This window comes from Arachis ipaensis, chromosome B3, assembly GCF_059453495.1.
Source record: "Arachis ipaensis isolate K30076 ecotype BB chromosome B3, ASM5945349v1, whole genome shotgun sequence".
NCBI lineage: Eukaryota > Viridiplantae > Streptophyta > Magnoliopsida > Fabales > Fabaceae > Arachis > Arachis ipaensis.
The window spans coordinates 14153445-14168104 of NC_142438.1; the positions used below are offsets into that span (position 1 = coordinate 14153445).

Below are 14660 nucleotides of genomic sequence, written 5' to 3' on the forward strand. Positions count from 1 at the left end.
ATAAAACAAACTAAATCTCAAAAAAGTACTCTTACTTTTAAGATTAATTTGAAAAGGGCCTATAACATAGTGGATTGGAAATTTTTTGCATACTCTCAATAGCTTTGGGTTTCCGAGTTTTATCATTAGGGTTATGATGGAGTGTGTAAAAATTTGTTTTTTGTCCATTTTCTAAAATGTCAGTAAATTAGATAATTTTACCTTCCAAAGAGATTTCAGATAAGATGATCTTATATCTCTCTATTTTATTTGTTCTTTGCATAGAATATCTTGTTTCTTATATTTCTAGTCAAGTTAAGGGTGGGATTTGGGTGTTAGCAGCAGTCTCAAAAGGAGGCCCAAGATCATCACTAAGGGTGTGTGTGGTTCAAGTACTACATTGTTACAAAAATTCTATTCTCATGAGAATCAAAGATACCCAAAGGGAAGATGGGAATTGAAATGATGATATTTTGATTTCCTGAAATCAAACTTGCTTAGGAATAGCTTTTCAAACTTTGAACCAAATATGAGAATATGATATTCCCATCTTAAAATTCCTAGGAATTATTTTATAATTCCTCCAACCACACACACCCTTAATGTTTGCCGATGATTTATTTTTATTTTGTAAAGCTAGAAAATCTTAAGTGCAGAATGTCATGAACACTTTCTCTAATTTCTGCAAAACCTCCGAAATAAAAGTTAATTTTGACAAATCCAAAGCCATTTGCTCAAAAAATGTGAATTCTAGAAGGAAAGAAATCTTTACTAGGATATCTTCTATTCATTTCTCACTCTCAGACTAACAAATTGGAAGGACAAACTCTTAAACTGAGTCGGTAGACTTTGTCTAATTAATTCTATTGTTTTATCTCTTCCAATCTACCAAATGCAAGTCTCCTATTTTCTCAGCTAGGCAATGAACAAGATTTTCTCCTTGACGCGTCATTTTCTTTAGAAGGGCCAAGTGAATGGAAGGGACATGAGCTTACCCATTTGAAAACTGTGGTAACTCCCAAAAAATTTGGAGTTTGGGGGGTTAGAGATCCAGCTTGTGCTAACTTAACTCTTTTAGGCAAGCTAATTTGGCAATTTTTACATTGTCCTTTTGGATGCAACTTTTGATAGCTAAATCAATAAGAATTTGAAACAATTCTTCTTGTCTAATATGATGAAGGATTCTCACACTTGGAAGAGTATTTATAAAGCATCCAAAGCTCTTAGGGGGGATTATTCATGGAATATTGGCTCACTTCAACAGTCTTTTTAGTTTGACAACTGAATTATGTGCACGTATCGGATACAATGTTATATATTAGCGACCTCTGAAGAGATGGTACTTGGAATTTGACTGATGTTGCTATCCTGCTATCTGATAACTTCAAGCAACGCCTTGACGCCTTTAATCCGAGCTAGGATGCTAGCGACATAGTGGGTTGGAGTTGGTCTTTTTCAACTTCAAAGTTGTATTCTTCCGACAGTGGTTACACGTGGTTAAGTAAGTACAAGTTCGGTTGGGATGAGCATGGAAATTGATTATGGATATGGTTGTTACCGGAAAAAATCAAATTCCTAATTTAGCTTTGTCTTCATGATGCAATTTCAACTGCTGAATTTAGATTTAAGAGAAACCTTGCAACTTCCAATTTTTGTCCGAGGTGCCAAAAATCATTCTGCATTGCTTTAAAGGACCGATGAAAGGCCAGAAATATTTGGAAGAAGTTGAATTTGCAACACTTGGGCATGATTTATTAGATTAATAAATGTAAGAGTACCAATATATTCCTATTTTTTGCTTGCTTTTGGTGGATTTGGAGGGATAAGAATAATGATGTGTTCAATTCCAATGAAGTTTGGTCTATTGATAAAGTGGTGGGACTTATCTATGTTTTAAAACAATGAGCTGCAGAATATTTTTTAAAAAAAGGTTCTTCAATCTTCATGCTACTCACTCCATCGGCTTTACTTGGACAACTCTTCCACAAGATTCAGTCAAGGTAAACTATGATGCAAGTGTCTTTGATGATAAGAGTAAGACGGGATTTGGCTGTGTTATTAGAAATTCATATAGTTTATAGTTGAGAGGTTGCATGGGAGCTCTACCTTATGCGAGTGTGCGCAGATGTGAATTATTTACAATCTGGCAGGAATTACTATTATTGTGGGAAGGTGGTCATAGAGAGATTTCTTGTGAAACTGATAACTTTGAAACCTTTAATTTGATTAGTGATCAAAACATAGGAGCTTATTACTTGGACAAGGATATCGTTAGCAAAACCTATGAGATCTTGAAGTGGAGATGAAAGACTAATATGGATCATATTCAGCAGATTGCCAACAATGTTGTTGATGCCATAGTGAGATGTGCTAATATAAACATGAACCCTCAAATTGAGCTCCTGTGGTGTTGGAGAGAGTTTGGGAATCTTCTTTAACAAGATATATCTTAATTTTATTCTAGCTATGTTTTTTGCTTTTCTTTGATCTCTTGTTACCAAAAAATTACTTCAGAATTATATTTTGAATTCAATCATTCGAAATAGCATATATACATGAAATTTTGGGGTCCCATTCTAGCTAATAGAAAGGTAAACTTTCAACTAGACACCAAAATAAAAAGGTAAATTTCAACAAAGCTATTAGAAATTAAACGACACAAGGAGCCTAACCGAAATTAAATAAAAAATAAGCTAAAAAGAAGTTGGAAATACATAATTAATTTTCAATTGGTAAACTGAAAATAAAGTTTTTCTTTAAGAACTACATATTATGACCAAGGGCAATTTGTTTTGCCCACACTTTGTCAGCGATAAAGATTTCAACCAAATCACTGAAAGTTTTATTTTAAATTTATCAAAACAATACTTTAATACTTTCTCCTTGTATTTTTACATAATAAAGCTATTCTTGATTTTTTTTTTTTTTTTGTATTATGTCCTTTATTTTGTTAAATTCAAATAATTTTAATATTATCCAATGAAATTTGAAAATAAAAAGGATAATGTATATTTTTTGTTTCTAAAGTTTGTCAAAAATTTTAAAAATATCCTTAAATTTTATTTTATTTTAATTTTAACTTTAAAATTTTTTTATTTGCATCAAATATACCTTTGGCAGCTAACTTTTCAAAAAAATTATGACTAATTCAACAACAATTTCACAAACAAACTAGACATAATTGTCACGCATTATTATTAGATTAGTATTAAACTCTCTGAAAATTTAGTTGTCAGAAATATATTTGATGAAAATCGAAAACTTCTAAAACAAAATATATTTTAGGAGTATTTTTAAGACTTGACAAATTTCAGAGACAAAATATATACTTTACCCACAAATAAAAAAATAACATGACAAATTTGTGTTTTACTATCTTTCTAAATAGGCCTAACTCTGCACAAAATGTTTTCTCACCTAAGAATAAGAGTTTAATTTTGATGCGCTGGCAGTATGAAACGTTTTATACAATTGTCTAATTATATCTATTCTTTTGAATGTTTATTCACGCAGCCAATGAAAAAAATGGTTATTTTTGCATACCTAACATTAAGTAATTGGATATAAGAGTAAAACTACTTTACACAAACTACAATGACCAGTGATCAAAATTATTTTCTAAGAAGAATAGTCCAATTTATTATAAAGGCTGTGCCATTAATATACATTCCTAAACAAATTTAGTTGGACAAAATACACCTCCCTCATGCCTATGACTTCTGCAATTGCAATACTAGACAAATGCCATCAACTGTATCATCACAATATAGGCTTTTAAAACATCTTACGATAATAGATGGATGTGACTCCAACCTGAAAACTAGCTCATGGGAGAAGAATTGCCCAATGTCCATTGCCGAAACATTATAAAGGCTATCTATCTCAACAATATTCCAAGCAATGTAGGACTGAACTTTATCCAAATACTGTTTTTCTTCCATTTTGAATGAAAAAATCCTATCTAGTAAGCTGATGCATAGAGTATATTATGCCTGCAACTCGACTAACATAAAATTGAGTACATGGTCAAATAATGGATAATAGAATTCAAGCAAAACTTAAGCAGGGATGAAGGAGTGGAGAAGTATATAACAGAAATAGATATATGGGCAGCCCAAATATTTTCCCCAAACCACCTGTTCATATATGCTACTATTTCTTTCTTAACTTGCCAAATGCCAACAAATATAAAATGCAAACGAAAATCCGAATCTTAAATAATTATTAATTTCCTCATATAAACCTAATTTATAGGAACAATATAAATGCTTGAAATATAGGAAATAAACCAAACCGCCAGTGAGACCAAAGTAATAGTACGTCGTCGTTTAATCCATGTAGTTGAATCCATCCGGTGAGAGAAGACTTTGTATGCTTGCGATTGTTATAGATGAGGAGGAGATTGACCGCTAACATATCTAACATCATTATTGTCTTTTGTGATTTTATTCCTTTTGCAATTGGAACACTTGCCACCTACTCCTTTTTAAGTTCCTCAATTCGGCATGCACTCATCCCACAAGCACTCGGTGAGGAAGTATTCGAGTTTCTGGAATTTTAGTGAACATGGAGAAAAATAACAACATAACCTGCAAAATCTGCAATAAGTGTTTCTCCACCGGAAAAGCCATAGGGGGCCACATGAGATCTCACTTGGTCAAATTGCCAATACCTCCCAAGCCTGACCCAGAGAATCAAGCACTTGACAACTTTATCAAGTTAACCAACCATGCAATTCAAGTTCCTTCCTCAATGAATTTCCATCCCGAAATGAAACCAGCACAAAATCTTCAATCTCCGAAATACAGCTTCTCAGCCTTTTTTTCAAAAGTAAACAAAGAAAATAGATTTCTGCCATACCCTAAAAACCCAACCCGCAAAAGATCCAAATGTCGCCGACAATTTATTAAAGCAGTTGAGAAAAGATCTGGGCCAAAACAGGAGAGTTCAAAATCTGAAACCCCTCGTGCAAAAGAAGCAGCTAGGTCCTTGATATTGCTTTCCAAAGATAATTGGCCAGCAAGCAAAGAGATCAAGACGCAAGAGATGGAGGGAGCCAACCAAATGTTTACAAAAGATAATGAAGATGATAAAGATGCCTTACTTGTTCAGACTCCCCCTCAAGTTAAGTTCAGGTGTTTAGATAACAAACCGGTCGAATGCCCATGGTGCTCCAAGATGTTCAAATCTAAACAAGCACTCGGCGGGCACAAAAAGGTACACTTAAACAACCCTAAGGTTGCTAATGCTCACAATAAATTTGTGGACAAGTCGCTAGACCTTAATTTTCCAGCTTTTAGAGATGATGAAGATGTTGGCCAAATCAATTTTCCAACCGTGGCCAATAGAAAATAATTATCTAACCTTCATGACTAAGCAAACGAGAAAAAGAAATTACAAAGTTAGTTTGTGATTCTGTACATTATTCTACACTATGTGTTTAGTTCTCAATGTTAAGAATTTATATGCTTTAGATCATTGTAATAATTTGAGATTAAGTGTTGTAGTTGCTAGTGGTTTCTATGCTTTATAAAGAGAGAACTTTATTTTGATATCCAATTAAGTGCTGTAGTTGCTAGCGGTTTCTATCTTCCTTGTCTGTTAGCTCTTGCTGTTTGGCCTGCTATTTGTCATAATTTCACATGGACCAAAATATGTATGTTTTCTCATGTTTGGATACTTGAGATTTAGTTCAAACTTTGTTGGCTCCCACTATGGATCTTTGCATAGTTGCTGAAACTGTAGAAACCCTAGAATCTTTGGCTTCACTAGGGTACACGAATAGCACAGGAAAAGGGAAAATGGAATTTTTCATATTATTCTATGACTTATACCAGCACAATGCACGTATGTTACTCCCCAAGCTTTGACTTAGCCTATAGGACTGTTGTGTTATATGAAAAATTTGTAAAATATACATCATATGTAACTCACACAATAAGAACAACAAACAAATTTCTTTTTTAATTATCATAGGCAGGGGGTTTTGATTAAAAAAACATGTTCAAATTTCTTAAAATCTTAGAAGAAAACATTATATGTTGAACCATAAAAGAAAAAATGCCAATGTTGATAATCTGATAACTACAACTAGTTTCAAGGATTCTACAAAAAGAAAGACAACCTTGATGAATTAAGCACCTTTTAAAAATTTGATAGCATTTTAGTTCTGGTAGGTTGTTTGCAATTGAAGATACTGCTACCAAAAAGCAACATCTAATTTAAACACCTGAAAACCACTGATTTTGAGGCTGAGAGGGGGGAAAAAGAGAAGTCCAATCTATCACTAAAGTTTAGATATGCTACTATTGTTTTATCTCCGAGAATTGTGAAGGCTGTGAATGCATGGTAACCTCTATACGGCCCATGTAAATTAGAAAAAGAAAAAGACAACAAAACTGTACACAAGACAAATAACCAAAATGAGGAAATGCGAAGCCTAAGTGACAGAGAAAGTTGAATGGTGTCATATAGGAAACTTTTATAATGTATATGGATACAACCAAAACTCAAGTGTATGGCATTAAAGATGCACTACAAGAGTTCTTAGACATAGTACCCAAAATTATGAATATAGATATACTTTCTTTTAACTAGACCCTTGTTTGCTTCAAAATCTTATGGATAACAAAAATATTTCAAGAGCATAAGTGGATGTAGATTTTAAGCACCGAGAAAATCATTCAAATTCTCTCACTAAAACACTTAAGACACATTCACAAGCATATACATATGAAACATAGATCCCCCAATTTGTGATCTTTTAAATCATAAGTTGTCTCAGGATATGAATAATGAAGTGTAAGACTTCCAACTAGATGAGCCATTGCCTCCTAAAACTATAATCAACAAATATCAGGAATAAATGCCTCTATTGCCCTTTCACGCTAAAGTACCAAAATTTAATCCAAGTAGCAAAAATCCAAACAAAATACAGAATAACTAAAAAACAGTTCCAATTAAAACATTTAACTCCATGTGCTTATCTTACGTTCGTAGCAGAAGAAATCAGAAAACGATCCCCCTTCATTCCAAACAGCCAAGTATCTTCCAAAATCAAGTATGCAACATGGCCAAAAATGGACCATAGAGCAAAATGGAGCATGAACATCTTCAATAATCAATTGGCTTAATAACACATACTTATACTTGATATATCAAACATATTGAATCAAGAAAATTGTTAAGCACAAAGAACTTGGTACAGAACAACCAGCAACCTGTACCTGGATAAACCATTTATTACCTCAATCAAAATAGAAATAATGAACTTACTTGAAGATAAGAATAACCGTGAATCAACTTCTTCATGAAATGAAAGAGTGAAACTTGCTCCATATCAAATTATGTGCAAACCCTATATTGTACATATTGGATAAATCAGAACAAAGATGAAGCAACATTCACAAGAACAAATTCTTGATCCACAGAGTCAGAAGAGAAAAATTAATTGTTGCAAAAACTAGATGCATTAGAATAATGACGATACTTACAGCGCAAGAACATGAAAGTGCAGAAGCAACAAGCGATGGAGATAGCGGTTGATTAACACATGCAACTACAAAGGCGAACCAAAAGAATAAATGAGATCTTAAAAAAGGAAATAACCAAAATATTGAAATCAAATCATTATTACCTACGGGAAATCCATGCGGCAAGCGTAACTGTGAAAAAATAAATAAAATTGGAAAAAATAAAGAAGCAAAGAAGAAGCAGCAACTAAGCAAGCAGTTGTTCCGTCTTCATTGATAATGAAAACAGTAGGGACCACAAATAGGGAAGCCCAAGGACCAAGCCCAATTAAATGGGTTTTCTTTTTATCATGGGATTAAATTAAATGGGTTAAACTATTTTCTGGTTCAATAAATAGGGAAGCCCAAGCCCAATATTGTTCTTTTTGTTTTTCTAACTAGATTCTTTAGTCTCTTTGTTTGGGCTTTTTCCCTGAACAAAAACAACGAAATATCAAAAACAACAAAAAGAAAAATAATACACTAACGGTGTAAAACATTTATAAAGTCGTGTAATCACATCCGTTCTTTTAGATGTTCATTTATGTGATCAATATAAAAGATAATTATTTTTGCTGATATAATAATACATAATTAGATGCGCATATAAAATTACTTCGCATTAAAATTGTTTTCATAATATCATTACTATTTTAAAAATGTTGCAATCATGCATAGGTTTTTCCTATTATATTTTTTTTTGTATGAATGTGATAAAAATGAGAATAGAATATTATTATAACGAGAACGAGAATATTCATTTTTCAACAAAAAAATAAAAAAATGTGTATATAAAACCACAATCATTATATATTTATATATAAATTCATATGTTATTTAATTTATATTTATAAATTAAATAATTTAATAACCTTTTCTTTTTCGTATGCATATAGTATAGTTAAAAAATTGGCCTCGCTAAATGTGCATTGCATTTTGATTATCAAAGACAAAGAGTGGGTCAAAAGTGAAAACTCGTTAACCCAAAGGGAACAAATATACCGTAAAAAACCAATCATGGAAAAATGTAAGAAAAATACTAAGGCAGTTTAGTTTGTAATTTTATTCTTGTAAACTTTTGCATAAAAAGTTTAAAAAAAAAAAAAGAATAAAAATAAAAATTTTATATTGTACACCAAATCCAACTTAATGTTATATGAATAATTATGATCAATTAAAATAAGATTGAAAAGAGAATAAAAGTTTTTATATGGATTTTAGGTCAAAATAATGAAATTTAAAAGAATATCTTAAAGAATTATTTCTTTTTTTTAAATGAGGACGAAATTAGTAAAAATAAATTAGTTGAATTTAATTTGTAAATATAATAATGTAGTTAGATATGAATTAAACTAAATATTTATTCATTAATGTCACATATAGTGTAACATTTAAAGGAGTGTTAGAATTATTAAGTTATGGAGACAAAATTGTTTTTATTATTTTAGCTAAACAAACTTAAAATAAGAAGAAAAAACACATTTAGGGATCGATTTTAGAGAGAGAGAGTATATTAGGTTTGTTTAGGTACTATTTTTGAAAAAAAAATTTAAATGGTATATTTTTAAAAGATCTTTTACAAAAATAAAAGTGATTTTATGTTTAGATATTTCATATAAAAATATATTTTTATCTATTAATTATGTTTGGATAAAATATGATAAAAATATTTTTTTGTTTATTTATTATGTAAAAAATATTTTTTTTTAAGAAAATAGATCTTTCAAAAAAAGATGTAAATTGTAACTTCTCACAAAAAATATATTTTTTAGTACTTTTATTTTTACTATTAAAAATTTGCCAAACACATTAAAAAAAAAGACCTTTTTCATTAAAAAATATCTTTTTTATCGATATAATGGCGTCCAAACAAGCACATTGTCAATAAAGAACAATAAGTTATCTCTTTAAAATGACTTGTTGATCAAATTAAAAATATGAGATTAAAATTGTACATTAATAAGGATGGGAATGAGTATCTATGAGAACGGGTATTTTCTTCTCCATCTCTCACCCCTATTTAAAAACAAAAATGTTATTTATATACCAAAATCAGCTATTAAAATCAGCCACCAATATATTTGTGTATGAATACATGTATGGTTTAATTTATTTTCAATGTATATTTATATTTTAACATATATTTTATACTGATGACTGACTTTAATAACTAATTTTAGTATACACATAGCATTACTCATTTAAAAAATATCTTTCGTCCCATCTCATTTCTGTTGCGAGTCTCTATTTAATTATTCCTCAAGAAATGTGGATATTTGTGAGTATTATTCATGGATATTCTTTGAATTTTTTTTAAAAAATAACATAACAATAATAAAATAAATCAATCCAACATAATCCAATATAATTTAATATAATCTAACAAAATACAATATAATTAATAACATATTCATTATAAAAAAAATAACATAAAATATTTTGTAATATAATAACATAACATTATTCTTGGCGGACGATCAATATCACAGTTATGTGTAACAAAATGAAAGAGAGACAAAATATAGGTTGAGAATGAATAGAAGTCTAGAAAAAAGATGAAAATTTAAAAAAAACGGGTCTCCATAACATATATATTTTGCGGGTCAGATTTATTATGAGAAATTTCTGTGATATTTCATTTTGGTCAATTTTCTTTTGTCATCTTGATTTCAATTAAATGTAAATTTGGTTTAGATTAGCAAACTTAATTGATTTTACATTAAAAAAATAGTTATTAACCGGTTTCAAAAGTAATAAAATCGTTTTGGAAATAAAAATTGATTTTTCATTTAAAAACTAGTTTAAATCATGCAAAATCAAAATTGAAAATGTTTGTAATGAAAAAGAATATGGACAAATTGGGTTTTGCTTTTGATCAAGGCTATAGAGTATTTGATTGAGTACCCCGATATAAGGCGAAGTCTCTCATGTAGAAACTGATGTGGCTTCTACATGTGTAAAAATAGCGTAGACAGGTGCAACGTGCGACAAGTGTGTGAGTGAGGGAGCAGATGTGACTTGCTGCAGGAATAGCGTCCTCTCAGTTCAGGAACTGGAACTCTCTCTATGTGATATGGAAACATTATTAGCTTATGTAATTAGGCTAAGTAAGCATAATTAGTATGGCAACGTCTCTGGTATGGATACACACAAACATCCATACGTATAGATTATGAGGTGGATGAAGCAGACAGTAACGCGTGGCTTCGTTATTCTGTGCTACATGGAAATCCACAATGACAAAAGCTTGGCAGTGCAGGTTGACGTAGACAGGGAGCAGGTATTGTCGCTACTGATCATACTTAACTGCTAACCACGTTGAGCTTATGAAATGTGTTTGTTCTAATTTTTTTGTAAATTGGGCTTATAGGACCAACTGCTTTTATTGCAATTTTCGGGTGAGAGATGTGGGTTTTTATGTTTTCTCTTTGTTGTAACGTGCTGGTAGGAGAATGAGTTTAGTGGTGTTCAAAAACCTAGTATACATATCCGTGTATGACCATCAATACTATTCAAAAAGCTTCTTAAGTTACACCAAAAAATAAAAGTTTCTTAGGTTTCTTACTCTAACAAACCCCCACCACAAAAAAAAAAAAAACAGTAATTAAATAACATGTACTTTAATCTATTTGATTAAAAAATTATATAACAATCATTGTTATCTTTATGTGTGTTAGTAACGATAATATAAAACATATATTTATTATTAATATAGTCAAATTATTACAAAATAAAATTTATTACGTTAACAATAAATATATTACAATGATTAAAGTTACATAACATAAAACATGTATTTATTATTAATATAGTTAAATTATTAATAAATAAAATTTATTACGTTAGCTATAAATATATTACGATGATTAAACTTACATAATATAAAAAATTTAAAATTTCTCCAAAAGTATTTAATAAAAAATTTAACATTCGTCATGTTTCCATAACAAATAAAGTAAATTAAATATATTATAATGATACATACATCTCATTATTATTTTTACTATTATAATAATATTATTAGTAACATCAAATTTTTTTTATTAATATCCTAAATTTTAATTATTTTTTATATTTTTTACTAATCATATAATATACGCTAAATAAAAAATTACATATTTTTGTAACGCGTTAATTATTTTTTTTAGAACAATAAAATAACTGTCATCGATTTATAAATAAAAAATATTATCACATTTATAAATAAAAAATATTATCACAATGTAAATTAGTGAAACATTTTAGTTATTCTGGTGGAGGAGATGGTAACTTTTTAGTTCTTACAATTCTGTGTCATTTTCTTTTCTTTTTTTATTTTGTAATGGCTTATGTCTTTCTTTATTTTTGGCCAATAGTTCATATGAGAGTTTTTTTTTCGGAGATGATATGAAGACATATTTAAAGCCTTGGCTAAGCCACTTTGACAGACCACCTGTGACATCCTTCACGGATATATGTTCAAAGTCTTCATACAATATGGTTTTTTCTTTTGTCTAATTGGTACGCAGCATAAAAAATAGCAACCCTAAATAAGCCCAAATAACTTCAGCTCATTTACCAAAAGTCATAATCACCAAACTCACATTAACCAAACATTAATTTTAACATAAACCTCTGACAACACGTAATCTCTCCTGTCTGAGTCACTGTGCTGATAGGTTTTCGAAATTCGGGTCCTCATGTAGAGCAGGACTGCAGGAGCATTTGTTCCACACGTCATTCCCTTCTCCATACACGTCAAAATCCATAGGTATGGATGTTTGTGTGTATCCATACCAGAGAATTTGCCAACAAGAATAACCAACAAACACAACTAATTGAATTGATGTCTATTAAGCGGGCGTGACATTGACAAGAAAGACGTGTGTGAATTGTGAGCCTTCCTTTCTAAATTGGCAAATTCTCTGGTATGGATACACACAAACATTCATACCTATGGATTTTGACGTGTATGGAGAAGGGAATGACGTGTGGAACAAATGCTCCTGCAGTCCTGCTCTACATGAGGACCCGAATTTCGAAAACCTATCAGCACAGTGACTCAGACAGGAGAGATTACGTGTTGTCAGAGGTTTATGTTAAAATTAATGTTTGGTTAATGTGAGTTTGGTGATTATGACTTTTGGTAAATGAGCTGAAGTTATTTGGGCTTATTTAGGGTTGTTATTTTTTATGCTGCGTACCAATTAGACGAAAGAAAAAACCATATTGTATGAAGACTTCGAACATATATCCGTGAAGGATGTCACAGGTGGTCTGTCAAAGTGGCTTAGCCAAGGCTTTAAATATGTCTTCATATCATCTCCGAAAAAAAAACTCTCATATGAACTATTGGCCAAAAATAAAGAAAGACATAAGCCATTACAAAATAAAAAAAAAAAATGACACAGCATTGTAAGAACTAAAAAGTTACCATCTCCTCCACCATAAAAACTAAAATGTTTCACTAATTTACATTGTAATAATATTTTTTATTTATAAATCGATGACAGTTATTTTATTGTTCTAAAAAAAATAATTAACGCGTTACAAAAATATGTAATTTTTTATTTAGCGTATATTATATGATTAGTAAAAAATATAAAAAATAATTAAAATTTAGGATATTAATAAAAAAATTTGATGTTACTAATAATATTATTATAATAGTAAAAATAATAATGAGATGTATGTATCATTATAATATATTTAATTTACTTTATTTGTTATGGAAACATGACGAATGTTAAATTTTTTACTAAATACTTTTGGAGAAATTTTAAATTTTTTATATTATGTAAGTTTAATCATCGTAATATATTTATAGCTAACGTAATAAATTTTATTTATTAATAATTTAACTATATTAATAATAAATACATGTTTTATGTTATGTAACTTTAATCATTGTAATATATTTATTGTTAACGTAATAAATTTTATTTAGTAATAATTTGACTATATTAATAATAAATATATGTTTTATATTATCGTTACTAACACACATAAAGATAACAATGATTGTTATATAATTTTTTAATCACATAGATTAAAGTACATGTTATTTAATTACCGTTTTTTTTTTTTTTGTGGTGGGGGTTTGTTAGAGTAAGAAACCTAAGAAACTTTTATTTTTTGGTGTAACTTAAGAAGCTTTTTGAATAGTATTGATGGTCGTACACGGATATGTATACTAGGTTTTTGAACACCACTAAACTCATTCTCCTACCAGCACGTTACAACAAAGAGAAAACATAAAAGCCCACATCTCTCACCCGAAAATTGCAATAAAAGCAGTTGGTCCTATAAGCCCAATTTACAAAAAAATTAGAACAAATACATTTCATAAGCTCAACGTGGTTAGCAGTTAAGTATGATCAGTAGCGACAATACCTGCTCCCTGTCTGCATCAACCTGCACTGCCAAGCTTTTGTCATTGTGGATTTCCATGTAGCACAGAATAACGAAGCCACGCGTTATTGTCTGCTTCATCCACCTCATAATCTATACGTATGGATGTTTGTGTGTATCCATACTAGAGACGTTGCCAATTAGTATTAGTTCTAAATGAGCCTCCTGTTATTGGGTTTTTTTTGTACATGTTGAATGTTTCTTAAAATGTTAATAGGCTAAGTTTTGGTGGGCTATGTGATTTACAGAACTTGGAATATAATCTTACAGGAGAAGACAAAAGAAATATAAAGAAAAAGTGAATTGGAGAAAGAAATTCAATTGGGAATTTTTTCCATAAGGGTTATCCTGAGTGTCGGACCCCTTGAAGTAGGGTTATTTGAGAAGAGGTAACTATTTCAAGTGCAGTGGAGTTGCCCTTTCTTTGATGGTTGTTGAATCGACTAAGATTGGTGGGCGTGGTATAGGTGAGCAACGTGCTGGGCTGGTTAACGCGTTAGATTTACGGGAATTTTGCGTGCCATCGGTGTAAAATCGACGGTGTTAAAGGTATGAGTGTTTGAACGAATTCTTAGTTGCTATTTATGCCTCTGATTTTGGAGCTATATGACTGCTTGTGAAGTAATGCAGATATAAAGTATTGTTGAAAATTCATAAGGGTGTAACTGGTTATCTATTTTATAATTTAGCTGAAACATGTTGTCTATCTTTTTTGTAATTTAGTTGAAAAATAATTTTTTTTATGAAATATTAGAATGAATAAAATAGTATAAAATTATT

At 30.2% G+C, this 14660-nt stretch overlaps 1 protein-coding gene across 1 annotated transcript; it reads left to right on the forward strand.

Annotated features, from left to right (window-relative positions):
* Positions 1–4545: 4545 nt before the first annotated feature.
* On the forward strand, positions 4546–5334 carry LOC107629716 (zinc finger protein ZAT9-like). The gene has a single exon (XM_088506703.1). It carries the CDS (start codon positions 4546–4548, stop codon positions 5332–5334), a length of 789 nt encoding a protein of 262 aa, XP_088362829.1.
* Positions 5335–14660: the final 9326 nt, after the last annotated feature.

What these genes read in the sequence shown, in the direction of transcription:
- LOC107629716 (XM_088506703.1), top strand. Translation starts at nt 4,546, where the DNA reads ATGGAGAAAAATAACAACATAACCTGCAAAATCTGCAATAAGTGTTTC.